At 46.2% G+C, this 22,809-nt stretch overlaps 1 protein-coding gene across 7 annotated transcripts in view; it reads right to left on the reverse strand.

The window, feature by feature from the left end:
* Nucleotides 1–22,809, reverse strand: part of TEX10 (testis expressed 10) — a 120,263-nt gene that overhangs the window by 31,478 nt on the left and 65,976 nt on the right. For all 7 annotated transcript variants that reach the window (XM_039525069.1, XM_039525071.1, XM_039525075.1 and 4 more), the window contains exon 11: nt 10,647–10,780. In XM_039525069.1, coding sequence (XP_039381003.1) covers nt 10,647–10,780 — 134 coding nt within the window. The remainder of the gene's footprint in view (nt 1–10,646; nt 10,781–22,809) is intronic.

Consider the following 22,809-nt stretch of genomic DNA (forward strand, 5'->3'; position numbering starts at 1 on the left):
TAACATACATTACATAACATAGTTAATTACAATCCCAAAGTAATTTATTGCAAAATCCCTGTTTTCACTTTGGTCTTCATCATTTTTAGACACCAACGGGAAGATGAAGGGTACTGACTAGTAGCTGAATCTTTGGAGAATACCACCATGTCAGACTTGGTTAAACACAATGCTCGGTGGCATGTTATACGCTATAAGAAGTGCACCCATTACCTGAATTTAGCAAGGCTGGAGAGGAAGTACAGTCAAACCTCGCAATAATGTGCCCCACGATAACACGAATTCGGATATAACGCGATCATAAGCTGACTCCCCTTTAAGGCCATAATACTGTTCGCGTTTTGCCGGAATACTGTACTTTTTTTATGACATTTATAAATAAACTGCGTTCTTCCGGTCTTATACGATAAAGTGACTCATGGCCACTGCAGGCCCATTGCACTTAGTTCTCGGGTTGTACATGTGCATGATGTTTACCTATGAACTTGTTATTAATTTCCTATATTTTTAAAAATATTTTACTGTTATGAATACACCAGTTCACAAATGCAAGTCGTTTTCTGCCCAAGAGAAATTGTATGCCCTGGAGCAACTAAAGAAGGGAAAACAACAAACTCAGCTTGCTAGAGAAATAGGAATTATCGAGTCCACTCTGTGAGGGTGGAAAAAAGAAGAAAAGCGCCGCAGTCTACCCTGCATTCCTGAAGCAGAAACTGGTTTACAGCGTAAAAAGGTCAAGTTTGCTAATGACGAAAGCCTAGATTGAGCATTGTACCAATGGTTTGTCCAGGCTCGCTCAGAAGGAGTTCCCATTTCAGGCCCTATTCTGAAAGCTCAAGCAGAGAAATTTGATCGCCTTATCAATGGAAATGAATCCAAATTTAAAGCGAGTAACGGCTGGCTGGACAGATTAAAAAAAAGGCACACTATAAGCCAAGTTCTTATGTTTGGGGAAATCCGCTCAGCTGATAAAGAGACTGCCGATTCCTACCCAACTGAGCTTAAATAGTTGCTGAAGGAAGGTTGCTACACAGCCAATCAAGTTTACAACTGTGATGAGACTGGTTTATGCTTTAAAATATTACCCGATCGAACCCACGCAACCAGGACTGATGGGCACAAACGAGAAGGCTTTAAGCAGAGGAAGGACCGAGTCACTCTCTTGTTTTGCGTCAACAAGTCTGGCAGCCACAAAGTCAGACCTCTGATGATCGGAAAAGCGAGGTCTCCCAGATGTTTTAATCATGTTAATATGAAGGCCCTTCCCTCTGAATACACCAACAGCAAGAATGCATGAATAGCTCCATATTTGAAGGCTGGTTCCATAAAACTTTCGTGCCAGCCGTTTGGGCTCATTTGCAAAAACTCAAGCAGGAGGAAAAAGCTCTCCTCCTGCTGGATAATTGCCCTGTCCACCCCCCAGCAGAAAATCTTGTCAGTCGTGACGGCAAGATTAAAGTCTTTTATCTCCTGAAGAACACTACATCAGAAATCCAGCCACTGGACCAAGGCATCATATCGGCATTTAAGCTAAACTATCATCACGAAATGATCAAGCAGATGGTAGCGGACAACAACTCTTCTGTTGACACATCACTGGCGTCACTCAACTTGAAAGAAGTCTATCACCTCAGCAGGAAAGCTGGGATGCTATCACCTAACGCTGCATCGAACGATGCTGGATAAAGGGTCTTGGTCCAGCTTTTCCGTCATCTACACATGATGATGGTAATGACGACGAGCCTGAATTTACAAAATTCATTGAAGACGACGTACATTTAGCCGAAGAAGCACTCAGAGAATATGAGCACAGTCATCATGATATCCTCAACTGGTTTTCAGCAGATGACATCTGCCCCATATACGAACACATCTCAGATGACAAAATTGTTGCAAATGTCAGCAGGAAGAATGAAGCTGCACCACCAGAGCCCGAAACCATTGGTGCTAATGACGATGATGGCACCTCAACTCCCCCACCAAAAGTGTCCAAGGCAGAAAAGCACCTAGAAGCCAGTTTGAGGTGGCTGGAAACTCAAGATGTGGACAGCGTCAAAATCCTCCAACTCAGAAGCATTCTTGACTTTGCTAGAAGCCAACAGTCTGTGGCAAATAAGCAGATCACACTAGATAGCTTTTTTAAGAAGAGATGAAATTTAAAATTATGGAGTCATGCAACAAGATTGACTATGACCTCTGTGAAATGATTAGTATAGTCGATTTCACGTTTCTTTCACGTACATGTAACACTGCTCTACAACCAAAATGCTTCTGAAATAAATGTAGTCAAACTTTACTAATTCTGGGTCACTGAGAATGAAAATGATGCTTAAAATTGTTGATTGGCTCTAGTTTTCAAGTTATGCTATTGGGTCAGTATATACGACCCTTGACTTGGGAATAGCGGAGGATAAGTGAGTTATAAAGGGAAGGGATCTCAATTTAAACCAGAAATGACTAAAATACATCTTTGACTGGATCTATGAATAAATCTATGACCGGGTTTGGACAGTACTTGCTTTGTAGGCAAAACAATGAATGATGCAATCTGAAGCTGGTATTGCGTCATACATGATATGAATTGCATCATGTTATTCCTAGAAGTCATGGATGAACTTACATCACTCTGCTGAACAAATTGCCCTATATCAGCTCTAGAAATCATACAGTGTCGTGCTCTCTTATTTGTCAGTCTTTGATTTTGCAAAGGGACACTTCCGTTTAGCCAAAGTGAGCAGAGATGACTCGTACTTGTGTGAACAGTGCAGATAACTTCTGCTATGTTTGTGGTGAAGTGATTTTTGCATCACAAAAGCGCAGTATAACCACTATGGTTAAGAAAACCTATCACCTTTATTTTGGCTGCAAAATTGGAGATCAGGACAAGAGGTGGGCCCCACACATATGCTGCAACACTTGTGCAACAAATCTTCGCCAGTGGTTGAACAGGAAAAGGAAATCTATGCCTTTTGCAGTGCCAATGATTTGGAGAGAGCCAACAGATCATACCAGCAATTGTTACTTCTGCATGGTGCCTCCAGTTGGGAAAGGTGTGTCAAAGAAGAAAAAGTGGACTGTGCATTATCCAAACATTCCATCAGCTATACGCCCAGTACCCCACGGAGAAGGACTGCCGGTTCCTGATGCACCAGAATCATTCTCACTTGAGTCAGACGAGGAAGAGGATGAAACTTCTAGTCCTGAACCATCAATGTCACAGGACCCACATTTTCTCCCATCCTCCTCCTCCTCTGAACCACACCTCATAACACAAGGTGAACTGAATGACCTTGTCAGGGATTTGGAACTACCCAAGAGTAAGGCAGAGCTGTTGGGCTCCAGACTACAGCAGTGGAATTTCCTGGCAGGTGATGTTAGGGTTTCCATGTTCCGTGACCGTCAAAAGGATCTTGTCCCATTCTTCTTCATGGAAGGTGATCTTGTAGCCTGCAACAACATTGATGGTGTGATGGCAGCCCTCAACATCGTTCACGATCCAGATGAGTGGAGACTGTTCATTGATTCATCGAAGACGAGTCTTAAAGCTGTTTTACTGCATAATGGCAATGTTTTGCCATCAATTCCAGTTGGTCATGCAGTCCATATGAAGGAAACCTATGACAACATGAAACAACTTTTGAGATGCATAAACTATGACCAACATCGGTGGCAGCTTTGTGGCAATTTGAAGGTTGTTGCTCTCTTGCTTGGTCTGCAGACTGGATACACAAAGTACTGCTGTTTTCTCTGCGAATGGGATAGTCGTGCAAGAGATTCCCACTACATCAAGAAAGATTGGCCACTCCGACAGTCATTGGAGCCTGGGAGGAAAAGTGTTCAGCATCCACCACTTGTTGAATCAAGGAAGATTTTGTTACCACCCTTACACATCAAGCTGGGTCTGATGAAGAACTTTATCAAGGCCATTGACAAAACACAAGCAGCTTTCAAGTACCTCCGTGGAAAATTTCCAAGGTTAAGTGAAGCTAAGATAAAGGAAGGTGTCTTTGTTGGTCCTCAGATTCGTGAACTTCTTCAAGATGATTCATTTGACCATGCACTGCGTGGCAAGGAAAAGACGGCATGGAAAGCCTTCCAGTTAGTGGCAATAAATTTTCTCGGAAACAACAAGGCAGACAACTACAGGTTGTTGGTGGAAAACCTCCTCAAGGCATACAAAAGCCTTGGTTGCAACATGTCACTAAAGATACATTTTTTGCACTCTCATCTAGATTTTTTTCCACCGAACGGAGCAGTGAGCGACTAGCACGGCGAGCGATTTCAGCAGGACATTGCAACAATGGAGAAACGCTATCAGGGCAAATGGAGCCCATCAATGCTTGCAGACTATTGCTGGACAGTGACAAGAGATGCTCCATTTAATGAATACAAGAGACAAGCCAAGAAGCGCCGAGTAGACACTGAATAGGACTAAACTATGTACATAATAGTTTTTTGCCTTTTGTTTCATAATACATTTTAGTTATATAACCCTTTTGCTGATTTTTAAAAAGTGTTACATAAACAGGACAGGTGAATTATCATCATGTAAAGCAACCATAAACACATGAAAAGACCTAGGTTTACAATTTATGATTAAAACTCTATTATCTACACAATATACATAGACATAAAATGTAAAAACTTACATAACTTAGAAACAGTAGCCAATCAGTTGTTTTAATTGTCATATTTGAATTCAGCACATCAAAATACATAATAAATAGCACATTTTATCTCTGAAGCAGACGACTTCTCAAAAATTCTAGACCAGTGTACTTATATTACTACTTTTGTGTTTAAAACACGCTGGGATAACCGTTGTTTTTTTTCAAGACTTAAACTGACCGGCTTGAAATGGTAAATTTTCGTAACTCTGCTATAAAGCGACCCTGCATTTATCACAATCTAATTTCTTGGACCCCAATTATCACGTTATAGCGAGGTTTCATCAGGAAAAAATTGACGATATTGGGACAAGGTGCCAACTGAGAGTGAGATTTGCCCTATACTAGGTCCCATGGCATGTGGTTTGAGAAGAATCCCTACTTCTCCTGCAGTATGGCAGAAATGTGGAGGCATCCATTAAGCATAGTTTCAACATGTGAGACAGGTGAGAAACTGTATGAACCAGCCACACTTAGAGGTCAGTTGAACAGATACTTTGGCTCATGACTTGTATGAAGCCTATAAAACCCAAAGAATTATCCAAAGCTCCATCAATTTATGGGCTCCAATGAAAAGGAACAGACTAAAGCGGTGCTCAAATGCAAAGAAGAAAGTCAGAGTGAAGGTGGAAGGGACTATTACTGAGCCAACCACAGATAGGTCATTGTTGGCTCATCTCCTGATTGTGTCCAGATCTCAGTGTGATGTTAGTCTATGTGAGACTCTGGGAAAGTACAAGTTCTCCATGGTACCATGATCGATGTTTGAATGAAGTCAAACAATGCATACATGCAATGCAAAAAGAAAACAGATGCACATCTTGCATGGTCGTCCTAAACCAGAATCTGATGATGATATGACCAGCAAAGGCCTTTTAGCATAGCAATCATAGATAGTACAATTGAGGTACAAGCTCTCACAAAACCAGAAACTATTAACACCTGCCAAGGTTCGGCTGAACATTACATTAGGAGGCTACAGAGAAAATATCGGACCTATGACCAAGTCTGCCTCGTGTCCGATACATACACAGAGGAATCAATTGAAAATATTACCAGAAAGAAGAGATTCCATGGTATTGCACCTGTCCAATTAATAACCACTGACTCCATTGTGACACTGGAGATGTACGTGAAGAAGTTAGTGTCTCATATTCGCATGAAGGACAAGTTGACTGTATGCCCTGCAGCAAAAATATTCCAGCATGCAAAGAATTGCTCAAAGAATTTAGTTGTCACATGGCGTAATGAATGCCACCTCACACTGTTCAGTGGAATTTCTTCATAGTTCCTATGATAAGGCTGACACAAATTATCTTGCATGCCATCAGTGCCATAGAGAAAGGTGCTACTAAACTAAGACTTTTTGTACAAGACACACAGATAGATGTTCTAGTGCTCTCTGTGAGGTGCAACCGCAAGGTTCTGTTTTTGTGCGTGCTGCTGGGGAACAATCATTGAACATCCCTCAGGATGTGTTCCTATCATTCAAACCATTAAAAGCCACCACACTGCCAGGTTTCCAGGCCTTTTCAGGATGTTACACTACCAGAAAGGCTGGCTAGAAAGACCAAATTATCTTACTGGAAGGTATTTGATTCAGCCTCCAAAGACTGTCTCCTCGCTCTGAAGGTGCTCAGAATGGCTGACACAGTCACTAAAGGAAGTCATAAATGCACTGGAGGCATTCACAAGCTGAATTTACCATATGAAGAACAACATTATGACATTTGCAGATCTACATTGATGTCTGTGTTCTTGATAGCAGACATAAATGCAGCCCGCGTCAGTAGCAGTTTTTCTGTCAGTCCTGCCTGCTTCTGGGAAAACCAAATTATCAAGCAATGTAATGGGGATGATCAAGCACATCCAAAACTACACCTTCCCCTATCAGGCATGGATGGGTCTTGGAGGATGGACTGATCACACCAGTTATGCATGAAATACCATGTGCTCCCAAATCAATCCAGTTAAACAAATGTTCATGTGCAAAGACAAGATGCTCACCGTGCTGCAAGTATTCGGTCAGCAGCCTGCTTTGTATGGAGATGACAGTGATGATGAATTTGATGAATATATGTTTTCAGTTGTATATAGCTCAACATAGCATGATCTCCTGTGATTTATTTACAGGAAGAGTATACCTTGGTAATGAATGGTACTGGAGCACACAGAATGATCTTGTCCCTATGGACGGAATAAGAAGACTTGTGCCAATAGTAGATTTCAGAGACTTCATGACAATGTTACTACAGCCAGATCAGAGGCCATCCAATGGAAGAATTGTGAAATCCCAAGTAGGGAAGAAAGGTCAAAATGCTGGTTCACATCTACATGCTGTTGTGAAGAACTCTGATATCTTCATGGTGATCTACCATCTTAGTTAGGGCTTGTGGCTCAATACTCTGACTCATGTAATTCTGTACCAGGAGTGGATCCAGTGATAGGAAATCCTGCCTGCTGGAAAGATGGAGCAGAGACCTCTGTGACAGTTCCAGTAGGTACGTACCAAAAATATCTTTGGCAATTTCAGCCATAGGATAAAATAAGTCACTTCCTCCTTTTTCATCTTTGGAAGTAGTGGAAGTGGGGGAGGAAGTACACAGAAAAGCTGACAGCCATCTGTAATACAGAATGTCTATTTCCCTGTAATCACTGGTCTACTTCATTCTGATGCTCCAGGCTGAGACTTTACCCCTGGAGCAAGAGAAGTTCTTCTCTGGTACCTCTGTGGTGTATAGTCTATCTTAGGCTTTGCTGTAGTAGAAAGTGAATCCTCTTTTCTTATCCATGTCAGCCACCACCTTATTAATCTTCTTCCCAGCAAGATTTCCTCAATGAATCTGAGACACAGAGGATTTGTTTAGATTAATTATCTGCTGTCTGCTATACTTGGTCTCCTGCCACTGAATTTTCTGCCAAACACACAGAACGCATGAATCCATCCACTACAGACTCATTAACCAGAGAGATTTTCTTTTGCTTTGACTTCAACTCATCATGGTTCTGTCAGCTGCAGCTTTATAGGTCACTGAATCGAGACATCATGGCCCTAGTGAAACATGATTGTTAGTGAACTATGATGACTGAAGATAAAGTTTTGAATGCCCATTTGAGGGTACCTCAATTTTTCTATCTGCAGGGTCTTTGGGGAAAAGTCCAATACCACAGTAAAAACCACACCAAAACTATTGTACTAAGCTTGGGGAACATAAAGAGGGAATATTTAAGATCCAAGATGATATAAAATATTTCATGGCTTTCCAATTCAAACATTTTCCCTTATCAGGGTTCTCTTATTCGCCCTTGATGGAGGAGTGAAAATTCAGCTCTGGTTTTGGAGGGAAGGTATTTTCCCTTGGCTTTAACCTGATTCTCCTTTGTAACTGGCTGGATCCCAATGGTGACCACTACCTTTCTCCCCAGGCTCTCAAGCATGTCTGTAAGGAAAAACCTCTCATTTCTCCAGCTAAGAGTTATAACCTGAAATACACAGTTCCCCTTCCTTGGGGAAGATGACAGAAGAAGATGAGACTCTGGAATGTCTTTTCACTCTACTTTGTTTTTTATGGTATTTGGGGATTTTTGTACCTGTCTGGGAATAATTTATACTTCCTAGACAGTGCTCATTTTCAGGATTTAGCCCTTGTAGGGGACCTCAAGTCTCTGTCTGACATGCAATTAGAGAGGAAATGCAGAGGGGCACTGTAGTGAGGCGGTGTGGGTCCCCACCGACCCAGAGAGAGACGAGCCCCTCCAGACACTAAATCAGGTGCCTGAGGGCCCAAGCACCTGATTCACCATTGCCTTGACCTGACCCAGAGCCTGGGGTGACAACTAACTGTGTTGTTTCTGCCCTCACAAAGGCCGCGGAAGAAGACTCCTGCAGCCGGACTAATTCCCTGCTAGACCTCCTCCCAAACTTAGTGAGAGAGTGGGGGTCCCTGCCACCCCAGAGAGAGACGAGCCCTGGCTAACCTCATTATAGGCACTCCTGAGCCCAAATATTCTTTCTGAGAAGAATAAGTTGGAGAAAATACTCAACTTCTTGATAAGGGACCATTATCCATTTGAGAACCTGAGAAAGAACTTGGAGCTCTCCATCAAGAGGTGTCTGAGACCCAGGAATCTGGGTGAATTTTAGACTTTTCTCAAATATGATAGCCCTGCTTGCTGGGTCCCAAGCCTTGAGGAACACTGAGCTGCCCCAGCTGAGTTGTCTCAACTAGCATGAGAGATACAAAGGCCACAACAAGCTATTGACATTCAAAGCACCTCAACCTTGCTGAGCAAAGGTGCATGGTCTGGAAGCAATTGTGACAGCATTCCTATTCTGGGTCTTCTGAGATAGTATCCTGGAAGATGGAACACTTTCTCTGACATCTACACCAGGCTTGTAGAGGGAAAGCAAAAGGATATTGGCAAGTAGGGTGGAATTTTCAAAAAGTGCCTAAGAAAGAAGCACAAGTCCCACTGACTTTCACTGAGGTATGTCTTTTAGGCACTCTTTTAGGCATTTTTTAACATCATCCCTAAAATCCATTCAGGAAAGCATCCAACTCCAGGAACAAGCCTCCTGTGCTGTGTGTCAGGTTTTTTCCTTAAATTTTTCAATGAAGGAGGAAAACTGCTCACTACTGCCCAGAAAAAGACAGAAAATTAAAAATTATGGCAAAAGAGCTGAGCTGCGGCTCTGTTCAGCTGACTGGAGAGAGAGCACCCGGGGAAGAGATTATGTCTGGGGTGTAGTCAATGCTCCAGATCCCTTGCGGACAAGTTTCAGTTAACTCCAGTATATACTGAAGGAGAGGCACAATCCAAACATATCTCTGACCAGGGGAGAGGTCAGCATCCAGAAAAGGAAAACTAGAATAAAAAAAACTTATGAAAACTTAAGATAGTAACACTAACTATTATTTCTAGTCTAGTAAATTTTTTGTATGTGTAAATAATTTGCATACTTAAACAGACTTCTATATAAATACACGTATACAGACAGATCTAGACTATCAGTGTTCTACCAAGGTAAATATTGTCACCAATAAGACTATGAATTACACTGTAGGTTTAATTACACTGTAGGTCTGATTACAGCAAACAGAACGGTCTAAAATATGTCTGCTTTCTTTAAAAAAAGATTACTTGAAAGACTACATAAACAATTCTAAATTCCTAATTAAAGCAGCTGTCCAAGAAGCATTTCTCTTGTTATAGCACTCCAACCTCATTGTTTAGTGTGGGTGGATCAAAACTGTAGTGTCCATGTCACTAAGGTTTGTTAAATACTTTCAGTCTCTGTTCGCATTTCATCACACAACTTCAGTTATATTTTATCATATAAGTAAGTTATGTTATGTGGTGGGTCATGTAATAAGAGACAGCTAAATCACAACACACAATTCACAGTTCACTAGCTTAAAATAAAATTTGGTGACCTCAGATCCTTCTAGGACCAGCAATAAAGCCAAGTTTCAAATTTGCATGGTCCCATAGACAGGCAATGAATTTACAGTGTCACAGGAAGGCTACTAATTCCAGTAAACTGTGTGAATAAGCAGAAGAAATTATTCGAAGTACTCTCAATGTCAGCTTAATATTACTCAACTTTAATAAAGGTGCTATTTAATTAACAGTGAAATGTGCTCCCAAAAATCTCTTTCAAAATTAGCGCTCTATAACAATTTCTTCTTTTGACAAGAAACACTTACACAATCATTTGTTTAAGAATTTTCCACCAAAGCTCTACTCCCTCTTCCGAAAAGTAATATTTTACAAACTTTATTACTGCATGCTTACCTTTTTAAGCAGCTTTACCAAAATACTGCCTGAGAGCTACAGAAGGGTCTTGCAGTTTAACAGCAATAATATTCTGAGCTTTTTTTAACTCATGAAAGGACTTTAGACATCAAGGGATAAGGAAAAGGGACAGAGAGTTCTGAGTTTGTTGGCTGTCACTTAGAATTAGTGTTGATGTATTACCTCTGTTACAGCCCAGTGGTGTAAAAATTGGTCCAGATCAGTCAGGTAGAGATGGACAGGTGAAAGCTGTGTCTGACTAATGTGAGGTTTTCCTTTGATGCTCTGAAGGCTAGTCAACTCCTCTTTAGAGAATCCTAGAGACAGTGGAGGAATGAAATAGTTAGGATCACAAAGCAAGTCAAGCGCTGTTCTACTTTATTAGCACCATTGAAAAAAACTCCTTTATTTGTGCCCATAGAACATTTGTTGTTTCACGATTCCAGTAGGTCTCACTTGATATTTTGAAAGTAGTATGTCAAAATATGAGTTCTGAGTTCAAAAAGGAAAATGTCCAAAAACAAAAAAGTGATTTAAAAATGTAGGTTAAGGGGAAAAGCTAAGAAACATCCATGCAAAACTTTGAGTGTAATTCGGTAAAAAAAAAAGTCTGAGGGACAACTCTATTTTTCACAATGTACAGCTTTACAAAATATGAATAGTATACTATTTTGTGCCTGGACAAAATTTCCAGTCATAGAAACAATATTTCTCTTATACCAGGTTTGGAGACTTGCTAGCACTGTAAAACTAAATATCTCAGATCCCTACTTTAAATTTTAGAGGCAATTTCTGTATCTGTGTAAAACAAACTGCTTCAACTATTTATGCAGAGAAAGGAAAGAAAAGCCAGCACATAAGTTTGTGTGAAAATCAAAATATCAGTCCTGAAAAATGAAAAAAAATGAGCAAGGATGAGTGCAACGGAGATTCCATTAGATGCTCATCATACTCTGTAATATGACCCATATGTAAAATGTTATTAAAATATTATAATTTTAATCTTTGTCCTCCCCTCAGTCTGAAAGCCCATTGTTCAGTGTTGTCTATCAGCCCTTATTTCCATATACAGCTGCTTGTCCATCACCAGTACTAGATATATTTGTGAATTCACATTAAAGCACATCAGAGAAGGAATTCCATTTCACTCTTTGTGTGTTTTACCAATTGTAAAGTGCCTAGTACATTTACAGGACTACATAAATTCCCAGACAAAAATCTACATTAAAATTGAATTAAAGTTGTGAGTACATACAAATAATTAATGATAAAAGTACTACGTTCATGATGTAATTATTGCAAAAAACAAGCAACACATACACAGGTAATTCAGAGTTTGAATTTTCTTAAGCCTAATTTTAAATTCATTCAAGTATGTAAACATATAACTGAGGCAATCAAACAATCTTACCACTGCTCAGTAGTGATGTCACGCTATCACCCAAACAATTACGATTCAAGCATTAAAGTTTTTGTGGTCCCAGAAGAAACTGATTTTTAAAGATAATCATTCCATCCCCCCCATATTGCCCGCCTCATGCTGTCACTACAATTAAAACATTGCTATGTTTTTACCCCTAAATTATTCAATATAAATTCCATCTTAATGTAGTTCATCTTTAAATTGTTAAAAAATCATACTATGTTAAATAAAAATCCTAAAGGAAATACTACCATGTAATATATCTAATGATTTGAAGATCTGTAGTATCAACCTCAAATCAATTTTATAAAATTTAACTAACTTTTAGGTTCAGATTCACTGGTATATACAGGCTGTACACTAGCCAGGTAAGCTGGGCTTTAAAACTAGTTTGCTTCACCAGAGCATCTGGAGTATATTTGTAAATCTGGTTATAAATTTGCAAGTGACTTATCCCCATCCCCTCAGCACACATAAAAGACGTTTACTCGCCTTTGTAACTGTTCTTCAAGATGCGTTGCTCATATCCATTCCATTTAGGTGTGCGTGCGCTGCGTACAAGATCGTCGGAAGATTTACACTCTAGCAACACTCGGTGGATCAGCTGCGGTGCCCCCTGGAGTGGCGCCCTTATGGCGCCGGATATATGCCCCTGCCGACCCAGCGCCCCCTCAGTTCCTTCTTGCCAGTTACTCCAACAGTGGGTAAGGAGGGCGGGTTTGGAATGGATATGAGCAACACATCTCGAAGAATAACAGTTACAAAGGTGAGTAACCATCTTTTAGCCATTAGGATATTTCACAGGTGTCAGTTTTGGCTTGACAACATTTTATTAAATGGGTTAAGGCTGAAATTCAAGATGATCTCGCTCCTGCAAAGGACAGGACATCTTTCATGAGCAGGAGAATGGAGGCCGGATAGTGTCACGGTAGATCCTGCTGTGCACACAGGGTTTTGGCCTGACTGTGCATTGATCCCCTTTATAAGCAACATAGACAAAGTGGGGACACTCTTGTCCCATGGGAATGAACCAATTGATCCACATATCACTTACAAGTCTGTTACCCTTCTGACACTGTGATTGTCAGATTAGTGAGACCACGACTGCGATGTTCACCGAGGTGTGAGGACTCACCCTGCCAGGCGTATTTTCAGCTCACATCAAACACTGTGACACGTCTCTGCACATGTGCAGAGCACGGGGCTAATCCGTCTCAGAAGCTTCCAGAAATAGGGTGCAGCGGCAGTTACTGGACATGCTCTGTGTTTGTTTCTGAAGCTGTATCGGATGTTTTCATTGTAGGCAAACCACCTGGCGTGGCCACTCCTTGGTTTTTTCACCTGATACGGGAGGCAATCAGGGGTTCAGGCAAGGGGCGGGAAAATGTTCTAAATATATCTGCTTAGAACAGCCCTGGGATATTGGCGACTGTTCAGTGCAAGAGCATGCTAGATGTTAGATGAGGTGGGATCTGAGTTACTACAGAGAATTCTTTCCTGGGTGCTGGCTGGTGAGTCTTGCCCACATGCTCAGGGTTTAACTGATCGCCATATTTGGGGTCGGGAAGGAATTTTCCTCCAGGTAAGATTTGGCAGAAGCCCTGGAGGTTTTTCACCTTCCTCTGCAGCGTGGGGCACGGGTCACTTGCTGGAGGATTCTCTGCAGCTTGAGGTCTTCAAACCACAATTTGAGGACTTCAGTAACTCAGACATAGGTTAGGGGTTTGTTACAGGAGTGGGTGGGTGAGATTCTGTGGCCTGCGTTGTGCAGGAGGTCAGACTAGATGATCATAATGGTCCCTTCTAACCTTAAAGTCTATGAGACTATGAGTGTTTGCTCATATCGATTCCAATTAGGTGATTCCCAAGCCTTACCTAGGCGGTGGGGTCGGAGTGAAATGTCGTGGAGTGAACGACCACTGAACCAAATGCCACATCATCCCTGGACTGCTGCACTATGGCACAGTGGGAAGTGAAGGTGTGCATGGATGACCAAGTCGCTGCCCTACAGATCTCCTGTATGGGCACATGAGCCAGAAAGGCGGCGGACGAAGCTTGAACCCGAGTAGAATGGGCAGCGAGACGGGTAGTTGGATGTGAGCCAAGTCATAGCACGCACAGATGCATGAGGTAACCCAAGACAAGATTCGCTGTGAGGAGACTGGGAGGCCCTTCATCCGGTCTGCCACCGCTATGAACAGCTGGGATGTCTTTCTAAAAGGTTTTGTTCGCTCGATGTAAAAGGCGAGAGCCCTATGAACATCTAGAGAATGCAGCTGTTGCTCTCGTCGCGAAGCATGTGGCTTCAGAAAGAAGACCAGGAGGAAGATGTCTTGGTTGACATGGAAGGCAGACACCACCTTAGGGAGGAAGGCGGGGTGTAGTCGCAGCTGTACCTTATCCTTATGGAACACCGTATACCGTGGGTCCGTTGTGAGGGCCCGAAGTTCCAACACACACCTCACCGATGTAATAGCGATGAGGAAAACTTTTCCAGGAAAGGTACAGAAGCGAGCAGATGGCCATCGGTTCAAAGGGGGCACCCATGAGCCAAGATAGGACCAGACTGAGGTCCCGAGTAGGGGCCAGATGACGAACTTGCGGGTACAGACATTCCAAACCCTTGAGGAACCTGATGACCAGAGGATTGGAGAAGACTGAGCGCCCGTTCTCGCCTGGGTGGAAGGCTGAAATCGCTGCTAGGTGTACCCTGATGGATGAGACTGCTAGGCCTTGCTGTTTCAGGGACCAAAGATACTCTAGGATGGTAGGCACTGACACCTCCAGAGGGACAGCATCATTCTGGGCACACCAGCAGGAGAAGCGCTTCCATTTGGCCAGGTATGTGGATCTAGTGGAGGGCTTTCTGCTACCCAAGAGTACTTGCTGCACTGAACTGAAGCAACACAGTTCAGATTGAGTTAACCATGCAGAATCCATGCTGTGAGATGGAGGGGACTGTAGGTCTGGATTGCGTAGCCTGCCGTGTTCCTGAGTTATCAGATCCGGCCACAATGTTAGAGGAATTGGTTTGGTCACAGACAGATCGAGGAGTGTGGTGCACCAGTGCTGCCTGGGCCACGCTGGAGCGATCAAGATTAAACGGGCCTTGTCCCTGCGTAACTTGAGAAGGACCTTGTGGATCAGTGGGAACGGAGGAAAGGCATAGAGAGCAGGTGGTCTTTCCACGTTATCAGGAAGGCAACTAACAGGGAGCCTGGGCAGCGTCCCTGGAGAGAGCAGAACACCTGGCACTTCCAATTCTCATGAGAGGTGAAGAGGTCTGTGTGAGGAAACCCCCACTTCCGGAAAACAGAATGAATAATGTCCGGGCGAATCGACCACTCGTGAGCTAGGAAGGACCTGCTGAGGCGATCTGCCAAGCTGTTCTGGACTCCTGGGAGAAACGACACCACACGGTCGATAGAATGGGCTATGCAAAATTCCCAGAGATGTACGGCTTCCTGACAGAGGAGGGATGACCACGCTCCACCTTGCTTGTTGATGTAAAACATGGCCATTGTGTTGTCTGTGAAGACTGTGACATGATGGCCTTGAAGGTGTTCGCGGAATACCTGACACACGAGGCGTACTGCTCTCAGTTCCCTTATGTTGATGTGTAGAGTTATTTCTTGTGCAGACCAAAGACCTCGTGTGCGAAGTCCCGCAAGGTGAGCGCCCCAGTCCAGAGATGACACATCCGTGGTCAGGGCTAGAGAGGGCTGTAGGGCATGGAATGGCATCCCCCTGCAAACCAAGGTGGGATTTAGCCAACAATCCAGAGAGGCTAAGACCTCCGTTGGCACAGTGAGAATTGTGTCCAAGCTGCCTTGGCCTGGACGGTACACTGATGAGAGCCAGGTCTGAAGTGGATGGAGGCGTAGTCTGGCATGTCTGGTCACGAAAGTGCACGAGGCCATGCGGCCCAGAAGAGCGAGGCACGTGCGTGCTGCTGAGGTCGGGAAGTTTTGGAGGCCATGAATAATGGTCATCATGGACTGGAAGCAGGCCTGCAATAAGCATGCCCTGGCTAGATTTGAGTCTAACATCGCCCCAATGAAGTCTGTTCTCTCTGTAGGTTCCAGAGTGGACTTTTCAGTGTTGAGCAGCAGGCCGAGTTGCTTGAACAAGCTCATGACGAAACGAACATGAGACCGCACCTGCAGCTCAGAGGGACCTCGAATGAGCCAGTCGTCGAGGTATGGAAACACTTGTATCCAACGTCGGCGGAGCGAGGCCGCTACGACAGCCATACATTTTGTGAAGACTCTTGGTGCTGTGGACAGGCCAAAGGGAAGGATAGTAAATTTGAAATGCTGCTGGTTGACCACAAAGCGAAGGAATCGCCTGTGCGGTGGGTAAGTCGCCATGTAGAAGTACACGTCCTTCACGTAGAGGGTGGCGTACCAGGCTCCAGGGAAGGGATAATGGTTCCCAAGCATACCATGCGGAACTTCAACTTTACCATGAATTTGTTGAGTCCGCGCAGGTCCAGGATAGGCCACGGACCCCCCCCCCTTTGCCTTGGGGGATTAGGAAGTAATGGGAGTAAAACCCCCTGCCCCTCAAATCCTTTGGGACCTCTTCTACCGCTCCGATAGCCAGAAGCACTGTACCTCCTGTAAGAGGAGTTGCTCGTGAGAGGGGTCTCTGAAGAGGGACGGAGAGGGAGGGTGAGAAGGCGGGGGGGAAACAAACTGAAGATGGCATCCAGTTTCCACCGTGCGTAGGACCCAGCGGTCTGACATTATGCGGGACCACGCAGGGAGGAAATAAGAGGCGGTTGAAGAAAGGCAGGAAAGGATCTTGCAAGGAGACTGGTGCTCCGTCCTCAAGCGCACCTTCAAAAGTTTTGTTGGGCCCCGCTGATGGTTTTGTGGGACCCTGATTCTGGCCTCCTTGAGGACCAGATTGTCTCCTCCTATTACCACGGCCATGCCTTCTAGTGAACTCTTGCCGCGGTCGAGGGTTAGGGTAGGTGCACTGTGGCTGGGGCCAGAATGGTCTGCGTTGCGTCACCGGGGTATGAATGTCCAGTGAGCGCATGATGTCCCGGTTGTCCTTCAAACTCTGAAGCCTGGGGTCAGTTTTATCAAAGAATAGCCCCTGGCCATCAAAGGGCAGGTCTTGAATGGTCTGCTGCAGCTCCGGTGGAAGACCAGACATTTGTAGCCATGAGATGTGGCGTATAGCCATGCCCGAGGCTAGAGTTCTAGCCGCCGAGTCTGCCGCATCTAAAGATGCCTGCATGGATGTCCTCGCCTCTTTCTTGCCCTCTTCAAGCAATGCTGCAAATTCCTCTCTGGACTCCTGGGGGACCAACTCTTTGAACTTCCCCATCGAGGTCCAGGTGTTATAGTTATAACGGCTCAGGAGGGCCTGCTGGTTAGCTACCCTGAGCTGTAGACCACCAGTGGAATAAATCTTGCGCCCGAATAAATCCAGGTGCCTAGTGTCCTTGGACTTAGGGGCGGGCGCTTGCTGGCCATGTCTCTCCCGCTCGTTCACCGACTGCACCATAAGGGAGCAAGAGTGGGAGTGAACATACAGATAGTCATATCCCTTGGAAGGCACCATGTATTTCCTCTCCACCCCTGGCCGTAGGAGGAATAGACGCTGGGGACTGCCAGATCATATAGGCATTAGCCTGGATGGTCCTAATGAAAGGCAGGGCAACACATGTGGGGGCATCGGCCGATAAAATGTCCACCACCGGGTCCTCCACTTCCACCACCTCCTCCACCTGCAGGTTCATGTTCTGTGCCACCCTACACAGGAGATCCTTGTGTGCGCGACGATCTATAGGCAGTGGGCCAGAGGAGGACGTGCGTGCCACTGCCTCATCAGGCGAGGAGAAAGAGGATACCCCCAGGACAAGCGGATCCTGGGGAAGGTCAGGCTGGGGAGGGTCCTGCTGCTCTAGGTCCACTACGCTGGTGGCATGGGCCTGATCTGGTGGCAGGACAGTCGCGTCCGAGTCTACCGGGGTAGGGCAGCCCACAGTGGCCTCAGGCATCCGATGCTCCGAATGAGCAGATCGAGAAGCACCTGAGGGGACACCTTGGGCTTGGTGGTATGCCTAAGGAGTCCAGAAGGACCATTGTGGGGGTCCCTGATCAGGATCCTGTCCTTCATATTGTCCCTGGATAGCACCCTCAGCATCATGGCCCTAGGTGTGATAGCCACTCCCTGCTTGGGACGAAGAAGAATTTGGTCGCGAAGGCCAAGGAGGGGCCGAACGCCCATGTGGCACTGCACCGTCCCGCTCTGTCAGTTCGCGCCTGGGAGCTTGAGACTGATGCCGGGATCTTCGGCAGTACCACAATCGGGATCGGGACCGATGGTCATAAGGGTGCCGGGAAGCCAATCTAGATCTCAATGAGGATCTACGGTCCAGGCAGTGTCGGGATCGGCTGTGAGGCGACCGGTGCCGGGAGCCGGACTGGTACTGATCATACCGGGAGGGAGACCTGCGTGAGGTGGAGCGGCGCCGTGAGTACAACCGGCGCTGAGATGGGGATCAGTGCCGAGACTGCGAGCGGTGCCAGGTCCGGGACCATTGGAGGGATCGGGACCGCGACCGAGATTGGTGCCAAGCTGTCTCACTCTGCGAGGAGGGTCGCATGAAGGCAAGTTTCCCTATGGATTGAACAGTCCGCACCAGCGGTGCCGAGGGCTGGGGCAGTCCAGGCTCCGTTAGCGCGATCAGGTCGCGAGTGGTGGAGAAGGTCTCTGGAGTGGACAGCAGGCCGAGCTCAACCACAGTGCGCACCGGGGAGCTTGTGTGCACTGGACTCAACGGCCCTTGTGTCGCCGGAATCAACGGTGCCGAAATCAGCGGTGCCGGAGTTGTAGCCTTAGTGGGATGGTCCGGTCCGGGCTGTTGCTCCAATGGGGCCACAGACGGTGTCTGCAACTGTATAGAAGCAGCAGGTAGTTTGTGCTGTTTCTTGGGCCACGGAGACAGCGAACGATGTCGCGACTGTACCGGTGCCGGAGACGTCCGGTGCTGAGAGTCGTTCTGGTGCTGTAGGCGCGCTTCGGACTGACAGCGTCTGGTCTATGCGTGGTACCGAAGGCGCTGGGCTATGTGCCGCTTCCATTAGGAGCTGTTTTAAACAAAAGTCCCGCTCCTTTTTTGTTCGAGGCTTGAAAGACTTATCTGGTTGATGGGATTCCCCCAGGCACTTCAAGCAGGAGTCGTGGGGGTCTCCCGTAGGCATCGGCTTGAGACAGGCCGAGCAAGGTTTGAAACCCGAAGACCTGGGCATGGGCCCTGGTACTGGGGAGGAGCGAAGGGGATGAACCTCATTTCCTCCAAGTACTAACTAGACTATATAAAACTCATTGATAAGTACACTATAACTACAAAAAAATATTTACAACTACACTAAACATCTATCTATAATACAATGAGGAAAGCTAGGGAGGTGGAGATCAGCTATGCCGCGCTCCACAATTCCAACGACCGTCACAGGCGGTAAGAAGGAACTGAGGGGACGCTGGGTTGGCAGGAACATATATCCGGCGCCATAAGGGTGCCACTCCAGGGTGCCACTCCAGCCTCACTCGACCCACCGAGTGTTGCTAGGGTAAAAATCTTCCGACGATAGTGCACGCGGTGCGCGCACACCTAATTGCAATCAATATGAGCAAGCACTCAAAGAAGAAAAAATGGTTACCAGCCCTTTCCATAACCTTACCTTTCACTGGAGATGTGCACGCGCCCAAAGCACAGTCACCTGAAATTTTTCACTTGGTGGTACCTGTCAGATCAGCTCTGGTGCCCTCTGGTGCCACGAGCTCATAGCACCAGTATAAAGGGCCTGGCTGAACCCGCAGGCCTTCAGTTCCTTCCTTCTCGCCAACTCCAAAATAGGGGTAATGAGGACGGGTTGTGGAATGGACATGCCCAACACATCTCAAAGAACAACCGTTATGAAAAGGTTAGTAATCATTTTTTCTTCAAGTGCTTGCACATGCCTATTCCACTTCAGGTGACTCCCAAGCAGTAGCATAGGATGGTGGAATCGGAGTTCTCGACCGAAACTGGCATCATCCCTAGCCTGTTCAGTAATGGAATAATGAGTAGAAAATGTATGCACTGATGACCAAGTTGCCGCTCTGCAAATGTCCTGAATAGGGACATGAGCCAGCAATGCTGATGCTTGTGCTCTCATGGAGCGTGCAGCCAGGATAGCTGGTGGTGGAACACCTGCTGCTCATAACACGTGCGAATGCATGATGTAATCCATGATGAAAGTCTCTGAGCCGAGTTCTTTCAGCAATTGCTATGAAGAGTTGGATGGATCTACAGAGCGGTTTGATCCTCTCGATGTAGAATGTTAGGGCACATCTGACATCCAGAGTATGGACTTGGTGCTCATGTGTGTTTTTAGGTAGAAAACTGGCAGAAAGATTGAGGGATTACTGTGAAATCACCTTTGGGAGGAAAGCAGAGTAAGGGTGAAGCTGCAGCTTATCCTCAAAGAAGATTGTGTATGGGGGGGTCCGATGTAAAAGTACGGACCTACAAGACCCTCCTGGCTAAAGTAATAGCCATCAGAAAGGCCACCTTCCAGGAAAGGTATGACAAGGGCACATTGCCAGTGGCTCAAACGTGGGTATGGGGGGCTCTCAGTTGTGACAAGACCAGCTTTAGGTTTCTGTACAGGGTTGCACTCATGTCTCAGGAACACCTCCTGGCTGAGTGCGTGTGCCTGCACCCTCTCTCTACCTGTTTGTGTTGGGTCGTTGCTGACTCAGCCCTCTCAAAATGACTTGTCGAGAGAGAGAGTGTGTGATAAAAGCAAAGCAAATCTCTTTCAGGGTACAAGTCCAACAGGGGCCTCTTACCCAGGGAGCTTTTTAGTAGTGCTTGCCCTGGCTCTGCCTGGAGAGATTTCATGGTCCCTCACTCCAGTAGATCAGGGTCTTCTCCCTCAGGCCTTTCTACAGGGAGAGCCATTCACTTTCCACCCTGGTTGCTCAACGTCTTCTCTCCCAGGCCTATCTACCTGGACAACTTTAATAATCTCTGCCCCTTTTAGTCAGGGTTCACCCCACCAGGCCTCTCTTACCTGGAGAGATTTTCCAATTCAGTGCCCTCTGTAATGTCTCTCTCAGTTTGTCCCCACTCCAGAATAGAGCAATGCCCCAGGACTCCTTCCCTGAAGGCAGTCTTTGCCTTCTCAGGGCCCTTGTGGCCCCAGCTCTTCATATGGGCCACTAAAAGAGTTTAGCTCCCCCTTCTGGGGTGCCTCAATGCCCAGGCTACTTCTCCCAGTGACTAATGAGGGTTGGGGGGGACCTGGGCCCACCCACTAATCCAGGTCCCAGCCCAGGGACCCTGTAGATAGCAGCTGTTGCTGTGTCCCTTTATCTAAGTTGCACTACTGCTCTAGTTCCCCGGGCCACTTCCCTGTGCCATCTTCACCCTTACCTCAGGGCTTTGTCTTTATGGAGTCCCTGCAATCAAGCTCAGGGCTCCTTCTTGCTCTCCATGGCTTCTGGCAGCACTACCTTGGACTACTCCGAGGTCCTGCAGCTCCCTCAGCCAGCCACACACCATCCATGCTCCTCCAGCTCTAGCAAGGAACTCAACTTGGTCTGGCCCTGCAGCTCTTCTTATACTGACCTGCTGGGCCCTGATGGGCTGCTTCCCACATAACCGCTCTAGACAGCTTTGAGGACCTCTGTGTTGCCCTTTTCTGGGGCGGGGTGTGACAGGGACAAAAGGCTTCCAGCAGGGGGCCTCAGGTCCTAGTCCACCCATCACAGTCCCATGGAGGGACTGGTTCCTGTATTTGTGAGTACAGTCTTTCTAGGCCTTTGAGGAAACAAATGGTCATCTCATGTGAAATAATAGATCAGTTATTCACCAGGGAGGATGGAATGCTGAAATCACTATGAGATGAACCTTAAATTGAGGAAATCGCTAAAACCTGCTGTTTCAGGTGTAAAAAATACTCAAGAACGGCCACGCTGGGATGCCCAAATGGAGAGGTACATAGCCCTGGTAAAGGGCTTCCTGCTACCTAATAGGACCCAGCAGACCTGTCTGAGCAGACCAACTCGACACTATTTATCCACAGAGCTTCCAGGCCATCAAGTGGATGGTGATGCTGAGGTTAGGGTGGAGCAGCCAACTGTGATTCTGGGAGATCAGGTCTGGGAGGAGAGGGAGCATGAGAATGACCTGTGCCCTGTCCTGCTTGATTTTCACCAGAACTTTGTGCATGAGCAGGATGGGGGGAAAGCGTAGAACAAGTGCACTGTCCACATGAGCAAAAAGGCATCCATGAGCGAGCCCAGGGCTGTGGCCTCATAGGAAGCAAAACTGGTGACACTTTCTGTTGCGTCAGGTCACAAACAGTGTCTATTTGGGGAGTCGCCTACTGCTGGAAAACATCCCTTTCGATATCCGGGCGAGGGGACTACTCTAGTGACGGGAGAAACACCTGCCAGTTCATTTTGCACTCTTGGAAGGTGAGAAGCCTCAAGGTGGACTGACTGGGTTATGGAAAAAACTCTCCCAAGTGAATTGCTTCCTGACACGGGGGAGGGAGAGCAAGCCCCTCCCTGGCTGATGAGGTAGAACACGGCTGCAGCGTTGCCCATGAGCACTAGCACACTCCTGCCCATAATGTGAGGAGGAACACCTGACAGGCCAGACAAACTGCCTTGGGCTCTCTGACATTGATGTGTCTTCTGGGGACCACAGGCTTTGGGTCTGAGCTCCCAAGCCCAACTCTGACATGTCTGAGATCACAGAAATCAAAGGTTGGGGCCAGGCGAAGGGAACACCTGAGCAACCCGCCAGAGGGTCCAAGCACCAACTGAGGGAGACTAGGACTGGGGAAGGCACTGTGAGCACGGAATCTAGATGGTGGCGGTTCAGTGAGTAGACCAAGGCCAGTCAAG

This window comes from Mauremys reevesii, linkage group 2 (assembly GCF_016161935.1).
Source record: "Mauremys reevesii isolate NIE-2019 linkage group 2, ASM1616193v1, whole genome shotgun sequence".
Classification (NCBI taxonomy): Eukaryota; Metazoa; Chordata; order Testudines; family Geoemydidae; genus Mauremys; species Mauremys reevesii.